Source organism: Hippocampus zosterae, chromosome 17, assembly GCF_025434085.1.
Source record: "Hippocampus zosterae strain Florida chromosome 17, ASM2543408v3, whole genome shotgun sequence".
In the NCBI taxonomy this organism is placed as follows: Eukaryota; Metazoa; Chordata; class Actinopteri; order Syngnathiformes; family Syngnathidae; genus Hippocampus; species Hippocampus zosterae.
This window is the reverse complement of record NC_067467.1, coordinates 1,746,443-1,766,066: the sequence shown is the minus strand read 5'-3', so window position 1 is coordinate 1,766,066 and position 19,624 is coordinate 1,746,443. Positions and strand designations below refer to the sequence as shown.

The window sequence follows — 19,624 nt, the reverse complement described above, 5'->3', positions numbered from 1 at the left end:
GTTGATTATCAACTGAATTGATAGGTTGTGTTCCGTGTTATGTTAAAAATGCTGTCAATCCAGATTTTTTTTTTTTTTTTAATGAACAAGAGAACATACAGCGGCTTTCCAGGGACTTTAACTGCTGACACAGTTTTTCAAACCAGTGCAGTCTGGGTAGAATCATGGAAGTTTTTCTTATACGCTGTATAGTGTAACAAAACAATCAATGTTTTCTCCAGGCCCTGCGTCTTAAATCATTTTTTTCCCCTTAAATTTTTGTTTTGGGTGGACAAAGCATGATTTGAAATAGACGACAGATAAATGTATTTTTGTAATATTTTCTTAAGGCAGTGCAGAAACATGTGATTAGTGTGTTACCTTTGCCAGCAAGTCTTTCTCAGCATTCCTTGACTAAAAGCAATATAATTGGAAACTAGAAGTACTTTAACAGACCTGAATATTATTCATTACAAATAGTAGTTGTCAAATAAAATTATAGCTCTATGTGCAGTAAATTTTGGATTAAGAAAAAAAAGCAGTCGGCCCGTGACGATTAAGACATTTCATTTTTGTTTTCAAAGGATTTTGTAAAAAAGCTCAACGAGATTCCTGTAACTATCCCCCTCCTCTAATTTATCCTGCGCCCCTCCCCCATCTGTCACTGTTCCCCATCACCCCCTTCACCATCTGTTGACCTCATGTCATTTTACCTTCCGCCACCACTGCTACTTTCCCCCCGCCCCCCTTTCCTTCCACTTGTTTGCTCCAGTAACTCCTTGACTTCTTTCCTCCTCCTAAAATAGTGCGTTGGTGCGAGAGAAAATAAACAAGAGCGATGCCCTTTACTTTTGCCCCGAGAGCGTGTTGTTGGTCCATGTCAGCACAGCCCCAATCTCTGAATGTCAGTCTTCCAAAGCCCCTGCTCCTCCACCTCCAAAAACGACATTTTGATGCTGACTACGTGAAAACTCGACTGTCTGCTTTTAGCTTCTCTCCAATCCATTTTCATGGAAAAATGCATCAACGGATGAGAGCCGGAGTGTTCTTAATCAGAACCATGTGGCAAAAGCATGCGCGTACGAGAACCGGGTCTCAAATTCAGCCGCCACCACCGTTCCACAACCCCCCCCCCCCCACCCCTTACAAAATATAAATCACGTAGCATTCTTCTCCCATGACTCATGGTCTCCATTTCGCCAGTTTCATTGCTTTATCGTTCTCCCTTCTTTTTATCGACTTTGTCCCGGCATTCCACCTCCTTCTCCTGTTTCTCTCTCCTTATTTTCATCCCCTTATTCTTTTTTTTTTTTTTATCCGTCCGCTCAATCCACCCCACCCCTCCATCCACCCAGCTCCCTCCCTCCTTTCTCAGCAGATTGATTCCAGATGTTGCTCTAACCCTCCTCCCACCCTTTTGTGTTCCCTCCCTTTTCTTCTTTCCACTCTGCTCCGTCCGCTGCAGAACCGAAGCTCTGTAATTTTGACGGCCGAGTATAATTTTGGTTCGGATTTAATTGGTATTGCGGTTTTCCTCCAAGTTTTTGTTGGTCGCGCGGCAGCATTTCGACTCCTCGGCTGCGAACGCGGTTAATTCGCCTAGTCTACAAGGCACAGAGTATTTGCAGTGTTTCACATCGCAAGCAAAGTTATGAGATGCCATCACGGAATTAACTCAAGTGGGGCACTGAATAAAACGCCATCAACTCTGAAAAAAATGACTCCTCATATCGATACATGATATGTATCCATCCATCGTCTGTATCGCTGATCCTCACGCGGGTCGCTGGCGCGTCGGGGCCTATCGAGGCGAGAGGCAAGGGTACAACCAGGACTGGGCATCCGGCAATTGCAGATGACTAGATGTGCATCATAAATATAATGTATTTGAAATGAATTTTCAGATTAAAAAGTAATGATAGTCGATAATTCGATGTGTATTTACATTTTACTATCAATGAAACAACATTGAATAATGTATCAAAGCGTCGGCCAGAAATTGAGATCGTCCTCATAAATACATCGACGCGTTTGGTGTTGAAAGTCTAGTTCAGTTCGACCGAGTAACGTTAGCAGCATGCAAAATGGCTGTCGTTAACCACCAGCTGTTTTTACAAAGTCACTCTGTTGTCCAATATGAGCCGGTTCGTTCCCCTCTAAATGTGGCGCACCAAGGAGAGTGTTCCCTCCGGGGACAAGGCGTGGGGGGGGGGAGAATTGGTTCCAGATGAAACAGGAAGTGGTGAGAAAGAGAGAGAGAGAGAGAAACAAAGAAAAGGCTGTTTCATATGAGCGAGAGAGGACGGGTCGAAAAGCCATCATCTTTTTTCCTAACTCTTTTCTCATACTTAGCGTCACTCGGTGACCAAAATATTACGACCAATTCAATGTTTAGGGAAGATCCTTTTGTGTTCCAGCATTATGTCACACCAGCCTGCTAGCAAAGATCTTCCAATAGCTAAACAAGTTTTGTAGTCGCCCCTAAGTCCGTCAACATGGCCTCCATGGCGGCAAATAAATTACCCATCCTCAAATTACGCATATCACGGAAAAATGATCTGGCATTTGTTTTGGAATCAAAGTGCTTTTGATGGAAAAAAAAAATCAGTTGAGACATTTTTATATCCACTATCTACAGTACGCGTGTGAGCTAATGCTAACCCCAAACTCAATCTACGAATCATCTGTATCTCATCAGGCAGCTGGAGCTTCGAGCCAGCAGGTTGGAAATCTTTTGAGTCTCCTCAGAAGTCATGTCTGCCCTTCTCAGTACTGCGGAATTACCCGATCCAAACTCGGGCGAAAACATTTTATCTTATCCTTTGTCCTGTAGCTTTGAACTTTTATACGTTTGACTTTCTTTAAGTGCGCCGTTGCCCATTCTTAAAGCTATATAAGCACATGCATATTTTTCGCCTCCCACCCCATTCCCGCAACGACATTCTCATGTTTTTCCTCTCTGTCCTGTAGGAGAGTCTCGTGGCATGGGTCTCGGTAGGGGGTCGTGTTTTCTCCGCAAAGGCATGTCGGTCAGCAGGCAGTATTGCGCTCGTGTCTTCTCCCCGTCTGCTGTCAAAATATCAGCGTTTGGTTAACTCTCACCCATTGTTGTAATTCTGCTCCGCTGCCCCCCCCACCCCCTCCTCTTTTGTTCCACTTTGCCTCCTCCTCGCCTCGCTCTGCAGAAAACAATAGTTTCTCTAACCAGGACAAAATAACCTCCAGGAAGAAGAGAAAAGAGGCAACAAGGGACAAGAATAATCTAATTAAAATTAATTACTGAACAAAAAAAAACCCGGGATTAGTTTCTGGGGCAAGTTCTGGCCGTGTGCGAGCATTTAGGTGCCTCTCAGTTTTGAGTAGTAGCGCTTGATCGGTCGCACGAAAGAAAAATGTTTGTAAGCCGCGCTCGTTTTGACGAGTCCGCAGGCTGTGAAGGCTTTTTCTGCCGTTTGAGTTCATGTGCTTTTCTTGGCATTGACGCAAATCAATCACCCTGATAATGTCGGAATATTGTTTTAACAATGTTACCAGCTTTATGTAATTTTTTTTGCACCAATATAAACTGACTCTTCGATGCATTCATCTGAAAATCAATGGTTCTCCCAATGAAAAAACTAAACTCTTTTCCCCTCCGATTGTCTCTTTCAGAACAACGAGCCCTTAAATCCTGGTTTCCATGGATACACGCCTCACAATCAGGTAAGCTAGCAATTTCTTGCAAAGCTTTATGACGAGAAATATGTTTTCAAATGCATACATCGTGGCTCCAAATGCTTCTCTCCTTCTTATTCGAGATCCATGACACAATGAAGTCATACAAAACACTTTTCCGCGAAGGGGAAGTGTAAGAAAGAAGTGTTCTTGAATCTTTTATTATTATTATTTTTTTAGGTTCATCCATTTACCGCTAGTTGTGTAGCAGCGGGATTTGCCGTGTAACCCTGCCGGGCGCTCTTTAATTTCACACTGGCGTCATCCGTCGGTAGCTCATAATTGAAGCTTCCATGCAGGACAGGATGAAAGAACCCGCTCGCGATTGAGCTTCTCTTTCAGCGGCCCGACACTCAGACAGCAGCTCGCAATGCTGTTCTCATCTGCTTTAGAGAGATCTCTGCAACCCCACCCACGCAATACTCTTCCATATTGTTTCTATTCCTTCTCTCCAACTCATTTGAAGCATCCCCCCCCCCCCCCCGCGCCCCCCATGAATACTGTGCAGTCTGTGCAGCGTTGTGGAAGACTGGCTGACGATTTTCTTATCTACCTCTGTGCAGCGGCGCACTTTGGGTTGCTCAGAGCAGCTCAGCGTGTGTGTGGGCGATGAATTTGTGTGTGTGTGTGCATTTGCAATTTCTATTTTGGTGTGCTAATGACAAAGAGCTTATGCCCCCCCCCCCCACTTCCCCCACACACCTTTGGTTGTGCTTGCGCAGGCACACTTGTTTCTCTCGTGGTGTTTGGGATGTAGCTTTCTGGCGGTGCCACAGGAGGGAAGTGTTGGTCTGTGAGTCACTTCTCCCCTCCAGACTCCTCACGGCCCCGACATGGGAAATGTCCTCCTCCCATATATGCTTATTTTTCTCCTGGTCCCTTCCTCAACCTTCTCTGCACTTGGGATCTCCTTTCTTGGGAATACGGCTCTCGTAGCTTCCATGGCAGGAGCTTAAAGAGGGCACGCCTGGATGAATTTAACGGTCGCGTTCAAAGTCGCCTTTATGCATTTGATCTCTCTTTCCTCATTTCCCTTCGGCTACGTATTCGTTACCGTTGGTATTCCGTCATCTCGAGATGATTTATGGGAATGTGTCGGAGGAAGTAAAGAGGTAAAGAAGAAGCAAGATTAAGATGGCTTCTCCGCTGGGAGGCCCCACCATGCAAATGTGGTTCCGGCAAGGGCGTCAGCTGTGCTTGTTTTTTTTGTTTTGTTTGTTTGGCTTGCTCGTCTCATGCAATATTCTCGTTTTAATCGTCGTTCGTGAGCACTTTTGCATCCCACAACAATTCAACTCTTTCATATCGGGACATTTTAAACAAACACTATATTGAGTCATTTTGGCTCATTTTTATTGTACCGCTTACTTTCCTTTTGCAAGTTTAGGGTCGACCGGTACAAACGTGTGGCGAGAGAAATAACTGTCCGTCTTGGATTCTGTCATGTCTGGTGGTATGAAAAAGAGCTCCATTTGAAAAACAAACGGAAAAAAACGGCAAGTAAATGTGTTTGCTGCTCTTTTTGCGTACTGCTTTCTGCAAGCGTGGAAGAAAAAAATGCTCGCACCTCATCTGTTTTATTCAGTATTTAAAATATTCCTGCCCGCCTAATCCGCACGCTCCTGTACACAAACCCCCGGTTACAATGCAAATAGAGGAGGCCAAGGCCTGCCTTGCTGGATGAGCTTGTTTTGTGTTTTCCAATATTAATTGAGCCACGGCAGCATATTAACATGAGAAAAAATGTCACCAAAAGTATAAAGACGAATGCAATTATGACGCTCTCAATTCAGGTGGACCCACAGATCTCTGGGAGATTTTTTTTTTCTCCATCCCGTGGCGAGACATTAAATTCTTCTGCCTGTCAACCAAATCGATTTGAAATTTCGGAAATCATTTTGGCATGAAGTGAAATTGGACAGAATCCGGCGGCATTCCTGTTGATCTCAATCAACTGTGGCACAGCTCCTTGGTCGGGAGTCACGGACTGAGCTAGTTCATCGCATATATGCGATATGCCCCCCATCATACGTCATGAACCTCAAATATTTGCTGGTTTAGGCTTTTTTTTTGTGTGTGTGAATGAAGTCTATTGGTTATCTACGGGTGTCGTTGGGTGCGGGCGGCATTTTCATTTGATTCTGCGTACCCAGCAAGGTTGAGCAGCATACAGTATGATCGGCGCAACACATCAGCGTGTGCATAACGTGCATGTGTTGATCGCAAAAGTCATTCTGTGCGCGCTTAATCTTCAGATCATCCCTCATTCATCCTCTCATCCTCCTCACTTACAGCCTTTAATCCTGTCATCCCATCGCTCTTTCTTTTCACTCAGCCCTTTATCCATTTATCTTTTCATCCTGTTATCTGTCACTCGCATCCACTGTCCCATTGTCCTTGCCCCCACTCCGGACAACTCCCTCTCGATACCCCCCCCCCACCCCCACCCCCACCACCACCACCGCCGCCCCCGACTCTGATCCCGCCCTTGCGCCTTCCCTCCAAACTCCAGCCAGACTCAGCAGATGTCTGAAAGCTTGACATCAAGGCTTCTTTGCGCAGTGCTCCATCCCTTGCATATGGAAGTGCGGTGCGGAAATCTGCTCTCTCATCGCCGCTACAAGATGCTGTTTGGACACGTGGAGCCGCATCTAGAATAACGATGCCGTGCAGTATGTTTAAGATTAATGTCGGGTTGGGGTTTCGAGGTTCGCTATTCCCTCATTTTTGCAAGACTCCCGTCTGTGTTTTGAGTGCGGCTGCTGCAGAGGATGGTGAGCTTGGAGCTTACCTCCCCACTCAGCAAAATCTTTTCAGCCCGCCCCAGCAGCTAGCTACTGCTGCTTTTTGGAGCCGGCGAGCTGTCATGCAATAAATAAATCATCTAAAAAAGCTGCACTGCAGTGGGGGGTTGCCTTCTGTACGCTCACACTGCCGGTGTGAATCGCAGAAAGCCTTTTCTCCCCTCCCGTTTTCTCCTCACCCGGGGATTGAGAAGACTGCAGTGAATCCTTTATGATTCCAAGCCGGAGAAGATTTTAGCTGGCTATGCGGATGCGCTGATCGTTCGGAGAGACCGAGGCTGAGAAGGAGGTTAAGTTTAAAAAGGGAGGCGGGAACAAGAGGAAGCTTGGGGGGGGTGGGGGGGAGAGAGCGGGACGTGTAACATGAGCAAGTGAATGACAGACAGACACGGCAAGAGAGCAATAGTAGGAGAGGAGAGTCTCTGGCTGTCAGGCGCGGAGAGACGCTAAGGCCGAAGGGGATCCGAGCAGTGGCGCCGGTGAGGCAAAGAGAAAAAAAAAAGGAAGTCGTATCCGGCAGTCGAGGTTTGTGTTTGGAAGAAGCCACGCGGACGAATTTGAATGTGAAGACGGTACGTGGACTAAAACCCTTGTTAGCTCATGGTCCTGGAGTCCAGGCCGAAGAGCGGAGGAGCAGGGGCGAAGGTCGGGACGCACCAGGAAGGGGAGATGAAAGTGTCAAGAGTCGTTGTGCCAGCTCAGGCAATGATGGGGCTCTACTACCCAACTGCACTGCTGGTAAGTGCTTCAACACAGCCTAGCCACTTGCTGCTTAGGTTGTTGACACTTGAAATCGGGCCAAAAACAGTGTGCGTTCATCCCTTTATTGCCTTTGTGCGGCCGGGCTACCCGAGGCGATGGAAACTATATGATGGCGTCAATTAAGATGCACTTGTCTGCTCTTTAAAGTCACGTTTCGTGCTGCGCAAGGAGCTGCTCTCGTGTTTGTTTTTCTGTAAATGTGGCGTTACTGTCGAAATCGGCCTTGGCTACAAACACGATGACTTGCATCGTTAGCGGCGTTGTTTTCTTATCACGAATGTAAACGCATCTCAAGAATGACAGAAGAGCGGAGCGCTCTATTTTCACGTAGCAAGATTGCTACATTTAATCTTGATACGGTTGATTGCGGTTGCACGCTTCACTGCTACAAATGTCTGTGCGTCTGTGCTCCGTAGCGGATGGAAAGAAGCCTGCGGTATGGATGGAGCTGCTTCACGGCTCTGTTGGAACACGTCCCCTTCTCTAGATTGTGGCTCCGTGCAGGGTTAACAGAGCTCGCTAACGTTGCTTTACTGACCTGTGTTGACAAGCAATGCGCCTTTGGTATGACTGCACACTGCGTCGTGTGCAGAAGTCTGTGTGTTTCATGTGTTGCAATGTGCCGACAGATCCTTGCGCACTGTTGAACTTCCTTCTGGTGCTGGAAAGACTGCCGGATTTTTCCACGTCCCGTATAATTACGCAAGAATTGCTAGTCACATACAACGTTGGAATTTGAATGGGATCCTCAACCCGGGTGTGCTAGCTTCACTGTTCGCACTCGCATTTCCTGTCTTTAATTTCTAGCGCTCTCTTGAGTATTTTTCTTGTCTAAGATCACTTGTCGTGTCTTGAGTGTGAGCCGGTGAAAAGCCGATGTCGTTCTCAGGCACGTTTGATGATTGGCCCGCAGTGAGGAAGGAGACGAGGGTTTCTTCTCTAAATCGAATATCAAAGGAGATGGGCAGTAGCCTTTACATGATTGAGATTACACTGAAGGAGTTTTGAGTGACTTGGGGGGGTGTCCATACTTTGAATGGTAGGGTAGGAGTTGTTGTATTTTTATTTTTGTTTTTCGCCAACCGCTGGAAAAGTCCTGAGTGTACAAGTGCAGGAGAAGGCGTGTTTCAAGGTAGTGTATTACCAGCCTCCGCCATGCATTACATGGGACATATGGGAATTGTTTGATTGATGAGTCGGTGTCGAGGGCTGCCACGTTCACGGACCTTGGCCGGTGTGTACTTCCCTGTGGCCCACCAGATGGTCGTAAGGCTAACTCTTGAAAGGTTTCCCTTGAAAAGGCCGCTTTTCCAGCCCTCATCTGCTCTGTGTATGGAAAAACATATGATGTCGCAGGTTAAAACAACTGTGTGCACATGAGGTGGGAAGGAAAATCTGCTCAAGAACAGTTTCTTCTGCAGTTTGCCGTCACGACCGACTGTTTCGGTCGTGACGGCAAACTGCTCTCTCTTTTGTAGTGGGAAACCGACCACCCCAAAATGAGGTGGATGCAACCGTGGCAAACCGAGTCGCTAGAATGAAATGAATGAAATTTCATGTCACCTCATAGCCCGGGCCACAGTTTTCGGATCCTCTTCTTAAGGTAACAAAGAGTAGGAGCTGCAAAACGCATTAGCAAACAACCCTTTCAGAGCACGCGATCAGCCCCGCGTCGATAAGTCTCGAGGCTTTCCTTTGGACAGCTGCTTCATCAGTCTCTGCAGCTCAATCTTGCTCAGCTCATTCAATGGCCGGCGTGGCTGTCACTGCGGCAAAACAATGAGCAATCGGGCTATTGGATTGCGGGAAGAGAGGGGGACAGGGCTCATTTGCTTTGTGGCCAAGCGTCTTTGTTCCTCTAATTAAAAAGCTTGTCTGGAGACCAAGTGTTTCTAGGCGTCACCCAGTACACAGCGGTGAGCAGCCCAGTGCCATTTTGGATTTGTGCTAACTTTTTTTTTTTTTAATCCCCCTATGCAGGGGTCTCAGGATACGTCAGGAGCACAGGACGGTTTGGTGGCACCAGCCTTCACAGCGTTCCCTCCTCCACCTCCTCCCCAGAATGGCATCGCTGGGACAGAATTTGGCCCTGGGCCCATGTTTGGCGCAGGGGGTCAAGGTACAGCTGAGGTAGGCCCCGGCGCTAATGATGACGCCACCAGTCCCATCAACAACAACAATGTAAGCATTGTGTGCTGTAAAAGGGTTTGCTGATAGTTAGCTTCACTCTCAGGCCTAACTTTATATTTATCGGCCTGGGTGGAATGAATCTTGGAATCCACACAACACAAACCTCCTAATGGCACCACATGATTTCCGAACATGACATTTTGATATGTCAAAATAAGGGGTGGCTGCGAATTCTATTTGTGGGGAAACCATTTGAATCAACGGGGTACTGCTGTAATATTATTATTATTATAATAATTATATTATTATTATAAGGTATCAAGTTTTGTTGGCTGCCTGTTGACTGGCAACTAGTCCAGGGCGACGCTCACCCGCCACTATTTTCTATAATGCTTGGTGTGAGGCCAAGCGGTACAGAAAATAGCTGAATGGGTAGTTTGCGAAATGGGTTAGGATAAAAAAGAAAACTTGGAAAGAGCATTTAGTCACCTGATCTTTGCCTGTACCTTTGTGTTTTTCACCTGTCCTTCTGGTCTTCATCTTCGACCACAGATCAAGGCTGATGACACCACCCAAGGGGAGGCAGCTGTACAGTGTGGTACTGCAGGGACAGCAGCAGGGGGATCTGGAGGAGACTCACCAGAGGCCAAAGGAACCCCCAAACGTCTCCATGTTTCAAACATCCCATTCCGCTTCCGTGACCCAGATCTCAGGCAGATGTTTGGGGTAAGAATGAGCAACTGTGTCGCCTTTCGTACAAGAATATCAGTGAATACGCATTAGGGATAGTTTGGCAAGACGGTGGACCGAGAGGCTCATGGTTCGTCCTCCTGGAGCTTTATTGGGGCAGTGAATATGTGTGTCAGTGTGTTAAATCGAGTGGAGGTGAGAGAAGGACGGTGAAACAAAGAAAACGCCGGTGTGCTGTGTGCACTAGTGACCTCTAGTGCAAAAAGTTGTACTCGACGTGTCAGAACCTTCTAAATTTCTCCTTAAACTCCAGTCACAATTTTTGTTAGTTTTTAAAATGTGTTTTTTGTAATTACTATGTGTGATTTTTGCAGCAATATGGGAAGATTCTGGACGTAGAAATTATTTTCAATGAGAGGGGTTCAAAGGTAAGAGAATCAATTTTTTTGTTCTAAAAAAAAAAAAAAGTGGCACAATATGACGTAATAGTGAAACTCATTTTTCTTAAACTACAGTAAAATATTAACCATTGTCCGAAATTCAGAATGCGCCCCAATGTGAAATACCTCAACTGCACATTCCCCCATGACGAACCAGACTTGACCCGTGCTTTGCGCCACAGGGTTTTGGCTTTGTGACATTTGAGACCAGCGCGGATGCAGAGAAAGCCCGCGAAAAGCTCCATGGCACATTGGTGGAAGGTCGTAAGATTGAGGTAATTTTCCCCATCTGCGTCCATGGCATTTTCTGTCCTGTCTCGACTGCCATCCTAACTCCATAGAACTCCTGATTGCTAACTAGCTAGCATTGATAACGCTCTGATGCAGCACATTCATGTCCCACTGCCTGGTCCGCTGTAATATGTTTTTCCATTTCTTGATTTATTTAATTGGTTTATGTTGTGGTGAGACTGATTGGGGGTGCAAGAACACATATTTAAGGCATGCTGGGGTACTTTTCCTCTGCAGCATTTTTTTTCCCCTCTTGAAGCTGTTCTCTCTTCTGCTTTTTTTTTTTTTTCTTGTGCAACTCGTAGCCACATTGATAAATGTTTTGACCAACAATTGGAATGACGTCTCTGTGGTTGGCACCGGAGGGCACCAGAGGAATGCAGCGGAAGGATAATGCATGGCAGATTGCTATCGGGATGCTCTTGATTTCTTCCCCGGTGTACAATAAATCCTGTCCTCCCCTTAAGTGGTGATTGTGGCACCCTGTATCAAAGCAGCATGCTGGGAATCACAGCAGAACCAACGCATGTCCACTTGATGTATTTCTTAATTTGTACTAAAGACCTCTACGGTGCATTATATATTTTTCCAAGTTGTTTTGCATTCTGATTTTTTGTATCCGACATCTGTTTTGGATCTCTTGACCCAGGTCACTTCAGGACAAGAGCTCTGCATGGGCTAACTGGGCTGACTTCAATTTGTGTGTGTGTGTGTGTGTGTGAGAGGGAGGGATGGGGGGCTGGTGAGAGAGGCACAGCGAGTGTTGTCAGGACCTGCATGATGGATGAAGGCTGGACCTTTTTCCCTCTTCAGTCCTGTATTTTGTTCTTCTGTTGCATTTGCAAATACAAGATCGCGGCCTGCATCCACTGGTACAACCTCTTGCCAGCTCCATTTTCAGTCAGTCCGCAAGCTGAATGGAGTTACTTGAAGTGACGGCCTGTCTTGTCCCCTCGCATTGCTTTAAGCCGATTGTGTCTCAACCCAATTAATGCATGAAAGCAATGATGCCTCCGAGAGAAGTTTGTTGCATGCCCTGTTGTACTTTTGTTCCAAGTAGTCGTGTTGGGCTGTAGTGAGTGATGAAGCAGTAGTGGGTTACAGTGTTCGTTGACCGGTGCATGGGCTTGAAGAAACAAAGGGCTGGCACAGGGCACATCTTGGGGTTTGGTTTACACATTCTTCCTTCTTTGGAGAAAAGGCCAGGCACTTCTATTTGCGGCGGTGCTGTCTGGAAGTTCTCCTCTCTTGCAGGTGTTGCTCTTGTAAACGTTTCCTTTAATTGGTCATTTCAGAGTTTGGCGAACGGTCTTTTCAATAATAAAGTTGGCAACATTCATGATAATAAGCTCTGTCGTTCGCAAACTCTGACGCATAGGCCCCCACACTGTTTGCTATGGTTTTACTTCAGTGTTTAGTGTGTGTCAAGGAGGCTGACTTTTGATTTCCTACTGGCATGAGATAAGTTGATGTCGCCTAATTGTGCATGACTAGTATTTTCCGACGGAAATAGATCCATTCAGGGTGTGCAGGATTCTCCCCTTGCATGTTAATTCTCGAGCTGTTTGTTATACGCATTAGTTTTGGTGACGGGGTTGTGTTCTGTTAGCATGGAATGTTGCACCTGGGCAGGTCAAAATCATTGTCTCTTCATTGCAGTCTGACTGATTCATTATTTGGAAACTTTGCCCATATTAAAAAAAAAAAATCCAATATTTTCTTCGGTCAGCATAACTGCCAACTAATTATCGGTACACGCAACTGTGAATCTAACTAAGCATGTATGTGGCCTCATTTCAATAAGTGGAGACTTGTTGCTCTTTACGTTCTGTTGTACTTTTTTTTTTTTTCTGCAAGCAAACTCTGCGCTGCGAAGAAGTTATTTTGCTTTCAACCTCTAATGCAGCCACGCAAGTCGCCCAGTTACAACTGACTTGACTCTGGACAAAGCAGCTCTACATGTTCCCGAACACGAACCGAAATACTCAGTGTGTACTCATATTCTGCTTAAGAAAACTGTTATTGGTGCCTCCCTATTTTCTAGAAGCCTCCTCCGCCTCGGCAAGCCCCCCCCGGTCAACAGGCAAACGCACAACCACTCATCGCATTCCGCTCCCATTCCCTGCGGCGCGCTCTCAATTGTGTTTCGGTGCTTCATTCTGTGAGATGTGGAGTCTTAATAGGAAGTGTCAGCATCTCCGCAGCGCAGAGTTTCCATCCGGGCATTTTTTAACACAAAGCACGAGCGCGTGTCACCGATTCTGCATGTGTAATGTCTTCCAAACGGGGGGGGGGGGGCTCATCTGGGAGTTTGGTCGTCACTGCATGGATATGTGTGGGGAAGCTTTCTTGGCCCCCCCCCCGTTTCGCCACGCGGTGCCACACACGTCTTCGTTTGGGCACGCCTTGACCAGATGCAATTTCAACACATCAGATAAATCATGAAATGGTTCATTCATGACCGCAGCCCGCCAAATAGATATGACCTGCTCTGCTTTGAGATTGAAAAATACTGTTCCAACGCAATTGACTTTGAAATGGATGGCGCCAATTCGTCTGACAAAGTTTTTCCTGTGTAATAATTTGCCGATTTAACTTGGAAGAAAAGGCAAAAGAAAGTTGGGCCTTTCCATCCTTGTCCTTCTTGCTGTCACGTGTAACCCTCGCCTTCTTAAATTCTTAACGCTGTCATTGCCGGCCACTTTTTGCCATTTTCATCACTTCACTTTTCGTTGCACACAATTGTCCTATTTTTATTTTTATTTTTTTATTTTTTATTTTTTTTACACTTGTATTGTCATTTTATGTCTCCTTTATTGGTTGACTATCAGTTCTTTATAGTGTTCTTTTTTTTTTGTCACCGGTAGGTAAAAACTGAACATTTTTTACCAAAATCATTTTCCCAAGTGCAGTACTGTCGTGGATTTACTTTACCGCATCAAATCATCGAACTGATGAGAACCTTTTACCTTCGTGTCTCGGTATACTAGGGTAAAAAGTTCATTATTTCTATGAGCTACATTTGACCCCTTTGCCACTTGTCGCCATTAAAGCAAGGTTGGCCCGACATTACAGTGGTTCACCTTAACCGATTGTATCCGATCCGTTCACGGGTCTTACTGCATTGTTGTAATGATGCCGACATCTCTGTTAAGCTTTGAGGGCTCCCATTTCCTTTCCCTCCTCTCTCCTTTCTCTCTCATTCTCTTCTGAGCTGTAACGCTGCCGCTATCAGGTTTTTTTTATTTGACATGGATGGTGAGGGGGGGGGGGATGACATCTGGCTTTCTTTTGTTGCCTGGATTATTTGTTCCTTTATTTATTATATATATTTTTTTCTGTTTCCCTGACGACTTCTGTGTGTTGTTGTCAGTCTCCACGGTAACCGCTCGCTGTTTCTGCTGCAATGGTAAGTTGTGTACAAACGTTCATCACTGAACTGATCTCTGCCCCCCAACCCCCCCCAATCCCCTTTCCACCTCACCGCTAAAATGGGCCTTTGATTTTCATCAAACATGTACAAAGTGCAGATAGTGAAGTGACCACCGTTAGTCTATCGTGATACTGGGGAGCTTAAATTCGGGCCCTCACATTTTATTTCCAAAGCGAGGCAGCTGTTGTACATCTCGTTTGACAGTCACAACATGGATGAAGTACCGGTAGTCTGGTATTCGTAATACTTTCTGCACCCATCCAACAACCCCCCCCCCCCTCCCTCCCTCCCTCCTCCCCCTGCCATTAACACCTCACCGGGAATGATCGAATGTAATCACCCTCCTCTATGCAATGACACAGCTTTGCACAGTCTTTCTGCTTACCCATCGGCGTATGAAATATTCATCCGATTGATTCATAGAAGTAAAATAATGTCTTTGTTGCGACCAATTTTCTAATTTCTTCATTTTATTGACCTGCCAGCATTGGCGTAGCAAAAAAAAAATCTCTCAGGCTGCTGATTTCGGTTTTCTAAATAAAAATCCCTGATCATCCAGCTCACAAATCAGGCGGCGTTGTAACCGTGTGCGTCTCGAAACCGATGAGGGGTTGGTTTTCTTTTTTGGGGGGGGGGAGGGGGCAGCTCTATTTTGCTGCCATTTCGTTTTCTTCTTTTGGTTTGGTATTCTTGTAGTGGATTGTCTGTGTGTGAGTAGTTGTAGTTCTAGTCAAAGTGTACTGGTCTTAGTTTTTGACACACAGTTCTCTGCCTGGCACAGTGTCTCATGTCCATTTGATTTCTCTTCTTTTTGGGAATGAGAATTGCTCTCCCTCTTTCTGCCTCTCTCCTCTAATTCTCTCTCTCTCTCGCTCTCTCGTTCTCCCATCTCTCACTCTCGGTTCCATCCATCCTTTGGTGCTCTGTTTCTCAACCCACCACATGAGATCGTCAGGAGAATGGTCACCAGATCTAATTGAATGATGCACCTTCATATACTTATTTATATATTTTGGACTTTAGATGTTTTATTTTGTGTGTGTTATTTGTGTCAATATTATCCCTTGTTTCTTATTTTGTCTTAATTTTTTGGATATGGACTGGCTCTGTCTCTGTACTTCTCACCTGCATCCTTTCCTCTTAACACACCTGGTTTTCCCATTTTTGTCTCTTGTTTGATGTGGGAGTGCTGCGATTGTTTTGATTGGTCTCTCTGCTGCATCCGACGCTTGCTGATTGGCTGATTTTTCTTGTTTTTTTTTTTGGTTTCTGAACTCACTCTTGCTCATGCGATGCGCCCATATTTGGCTGCCTGTAATTTCTGTGTTACATGATGATTGAGTTTGTAAAACAAATGTTTTTGCACCCCCTTTTACTCTCCCTCGTATTGTTTGTATTTGTTTTTAGGTGTGTAAACCCCACCGATTTGGTTTCATACGAAAATGTGATTTTATTTGCTCGGGGGGTCTGTTGGTCAGAACGGACTGGGTGGGCATAAGGGACAGGAAAGTGTGAGTGTTTTATTAACCTTTTAACATTTTCAGATTTACCTTCCATTTGCGTCTCTGTTGATTTGCATGTCTTGTCCTGTCAGGTTTACCCGATCATTGATCGAGGTTACATTGATCGCACACGACAGCTGTAAATTAGGCATGCTTTGAAGATTGCACCGTGATTCCCATCAACACGTACGCAACTTTGCTCCGATACCAAAATGTTTCGCGTTAATGTCAATGTCGATGCAGAGAGAAGAAGAGCATGACTCCGTTAGAGGGGCGATATGGACGGTCATCCAAGCCATTAATGGCCTCGAAATGGGAGCGCAGTGTCTTTGAGCACACCAAATACTTCTCCTTCCTCAGTCTCGCGCCTTTTTTGTCAGGCGCATGCTCTCCCCTCATCTTGCGTAAAGGTCATAAAATCCTCGGGTTGCGGCGCAGTCCGATTTAAGGGCTTGGGCTCGAATCTCCTTTTTCTTAAAGCTCATCAAAGGCAGATGAGAATAAATTCGTCAAGCCTCATCTGATCCTTTTGAAGTGCTGAGACGAGGAGGGATAATCAACCATCTCGGATTGCACAGCCTCCTTTATTCGCCTGAAAAATCTCCCGCCATGCGTTTGCGCAGGGCAAAAAAACGCGCTCCTCTCTTTGTAGTCGCTTTGGCGATATAACCAGTTTAGCCTAAGGCAGTAATGATTCATCAGATCTTTACCAGACATCTCGCTCCTAATTGCATGACGACTCGGAATAACCACAACAGTCCCCGCCCACTTTTGTACACAGTCACGAGCAAGAGTGCCTCGCAACTAACACTGCAATCGCATCCATTTCACGGATGCGTAAAGATGGATTAGGCGCGCATACTTGCAGCACATAATCTCGGCCATATCTGTGGAACGACTCTCTGAAAATAGGACACAGCACAGCCGCGGGCCCTAATCGTGAAGAAATCGCCATTGATGTCTACTTTGCAGTTGTCGCCTTTTGTGGCTTTGACTGTGTGTCCTTCCATCGGCAGGTGAATAACGCCACTGCCAGGGTGATGACTAACAAGAAAATGGTCAGCCCTTACCCTAACGGAGAGGCTCTGAGCACGCTGCCTTACGGTAACAACCGCACTGACCCCCTTGAACGACGAGGCGCTCTGCTCTAACCCGATCACCAAAACAAACCAGTCGATCTGTGTCATTGGCTCGAACCCTCGTGGCTTTTTTTGTCTTTTTGTGTCTATGCTTTTCTTAAACTGCAACATCTCGTCTTATTCCCTCCCCAACGCGCCTCCTCTGTGACTTTCAGCAGGGTGGAAATTGAGCCCAATGGTCAGCGCTGTGTACGGACCGGAGCTCTATGCAGGTAGTGCTACGTCTCCATCGCTCATTCCAAAAACATCCATCCTCGTTCCTCATTCATACCCATCTTCTAGTCTTTACTCTGTATTACTCAACTGCTTGCTTAGCGCTTGTCCCCGCTGGTACTTATTAAAATGAACCCCTTGAAGGCTACAGTGTAACGCTTCACTTCTGTTTGCTTTGTTCCATTGCTCTTCTTCACCCCGGGCTTCCAATGTGTTCATTTTTATTGCTCTCCATACGTTATTGAGTCACTCTACATCCCTCTGCAATGCCTTTTCAATCTTCCCCCCCCCCCTCCCTCTGCAGTCCCAGGGTTCCCCTACCCTTCCGCGGCCGCAGCAGCCACGACGGCAGCCGCGGCGGCTGCGTTCCGCGGCGCTCACCTTCGCGGGAGGGGGCGGCCTGTCTACAGCGCGGTGCGGGCAGCCGTGCCTCAGCCTGCTATTCCCGCGTACCCCGGGTAAGAATTTTCCAACCCTTCCAGTACATGTAAGAGATGTTGGACCTCGCATGATTTGTTAGAGTGCCAAAAGTGCCCCAAAAGTCATCTGGAACACTTCCGAAGCAAAATATAAATCTGGTAGCGTGACAAAAATCTAATTTGGACCTCACAATACAATACAATACAATACATGCTGATTTATATAGCACTTTCACAACAGCGGCAGCTGTAACAAAGCGCTTTACAAAACAGTTATTGATTATTATTATTATTATATATCGTGAAAATAGGAATCTGCGGTTGCCAAACCGTGAGTATGCGTGGTCCACTGAATTAGAATTGAAGTTGCAGATAGAGGCCAGTGCTGCTGAATTTGTTTCGGCTAGCAGAGAAATCCCCCCTGCCCCTGACTGTCCACCGCCGGGATTGTAGCTGCACCTGCTTTAAATTGGGAAAAAAAAAACATCAAACAGAAATATCGGTTCCATTGATTGAGGAACATCTTGTCATTGTTATTTGGCGATTTGTCTCCCACTTTCTGTTTGCGCAGGTGACGATTTAGCACAGCTGTGCTCATGCGCTAGCTCAAACGTTAGTCACACTCCGCTCAGAAATCAGAGTGTCCATTTGGGCAGCTTGTCAATGATTTGGAGCGTCGCGCCGAAGGTTGATTTGAATAAACACAGATACGGCCATCCTGGCGATTTGCATTCGTACAGAAGCAGCCATCGGTGGATTTGCACAAACACAAACCGTCCACCTGCCGTAATGCCGCTTAAACGCTCACCCTGCTGCACACACGTTGACCTCATCCCAAGACTGAATGACACTCTGCATGTCGCTGTGCTGTGCTAGTTGCATAATGGCCACGTGACTGCTCAAATATTCCAGTCAAAGCACGACTGTCAGCCTCACGTCCCCGTGGCTGCTTAAGATAAAAATCACACAAAACAGATAAAAATATCCATTCCGTGTTTGCCCGACTGAAGATTTGCTCAGAAAATGCTCTTGAGACGATTTTGTTTTTTCTTCAACCATAAATCGATCATTTTCTACTTGGTAAACATCACTTCTGACTCGTCGAGTCCAATGAGTGGTTCATGCATTTTCGTATTGAACTTTTTGGATGGAGCTTATGAGGACAATTTGTAAGCATCCGAACAAGCTCGCCGTCCGTCGCGCAGCATCGCTTCACCTCAGGTCACCCAAGCGCACATATTTTGATGCTGTTGACCCGTCAATAGTTTTCAGCATGAGTAGCCCCTTTGGGAAGCGGGCAATTTTATGTCGGGCACTTGTATGCGCCATTCGCTGCTCAAATTTTGTGCCCTGTAGTTGAGAGCATTACAGCTCATGTTTTCCCCCAACCTTGACTGAGCCACGGCACACATTTTACATTCGAATAATCCAATGACACAAAACAAAAGCGTCATAAAAAGTGTATCTGATGAAATATAACTTCCTCGCCAAATTACAGACTCAATTTGAAACGCGGCACAGTGCATTGGAACACGTAGGTGACGTGCTTAACGGGTTTATTGTACCTTCTGCCATCTCGTGGACGAGTCGTCAATTGTTACGCCTGCCTTAGATGAAATTGAAGAAGTTCCCTTGGCACTATTGACCCCATCTTTTAAACAGCTCATTCAGTTTGTTGATAGAATTTTATATATAATATATATATATATATATATATATATATATATATATATTTTTTTTTTTAAATGAAATGGAGTTGTATTTCTTCTGCATGCTGCATGGGTGTGAAATAAACCTCTCTCTCTCTCTCTTTCCCTCTCTGTCTCACTCGCTCTCTCTCTCCCTCTCTCTCTCTCTCTCACTCTCTCTCTCCCTCTCTCTTACCCTCTCTCTCTCTCTCTCCCTCTCTCTCTTACCCTCTCTCTCTCTCCCACTCTCTTTCCCTCTCTCTCTTTCCCTCTCTCTCTCTCTCTTTCTCTCTCTCTCTTTCCCTCTCTGTCTCACTCGCTCTCTCTCTCCCTCTCTCTCACTCTCTCTCCCTCTCTCTTACCCTCTCTCTCTCTCTCTCTCCCACTCTCTTGCTATCTCCCTCTCTCTCACTCTCTCTC

General features: G+C 46.0%; 1 protein-coding gene across 5 annotated transcripts in view; it reads left to right on the top strand.

The window, feature by feature from the left end:
- LOC127589378 (RNA binding protein fox-1 homolog 2-like) overlaps positions 1-19,624 on the top strand; it is a 30,442-nt gene that overhangs the window by 5,294 nt on the left and 5,524 nt on the right. For 3 of the 5 annotated variants that reach the window (XM_052048513.1, XM_052048512.1, XM_052048516.1), the window contains exons 2-9: positions 3,631-3,681; positions 9,240-9,389; positions 9,942-10,115; positions 10,454-10,507; positions 10,702-10,794; positions 16,762-16,849; positions 17,040-17,096; positions 17,402-17,555. In XM_052048513.1, the coding sequence (XP_051904473.1) occupies positions 3,631-3,681; positions 9,240-9,389; positions 9,942-10,115; positions 10,454-10,507; positions 10,702-10,794; positions 16,762-16,849; positions 17,040-17,096; positions 17,402-17,555 (821 nt within the window). Of the gene's footprint in view, positions 1-3,630; positions 3,682-6,243; positions 7,236-9,239; positions 9,390-9,941; positions 10,116-10,453; positions 10,508-10,701; positions 10,795-16,761; positions 16,850-17,039; positions 17,097-17,401; positions 17,556-19,624 lie in introns of those variants that run through there. The other 2 variants (XM_052048514.1, XM_052048515.1) reach the window with 2 other exon arrangements.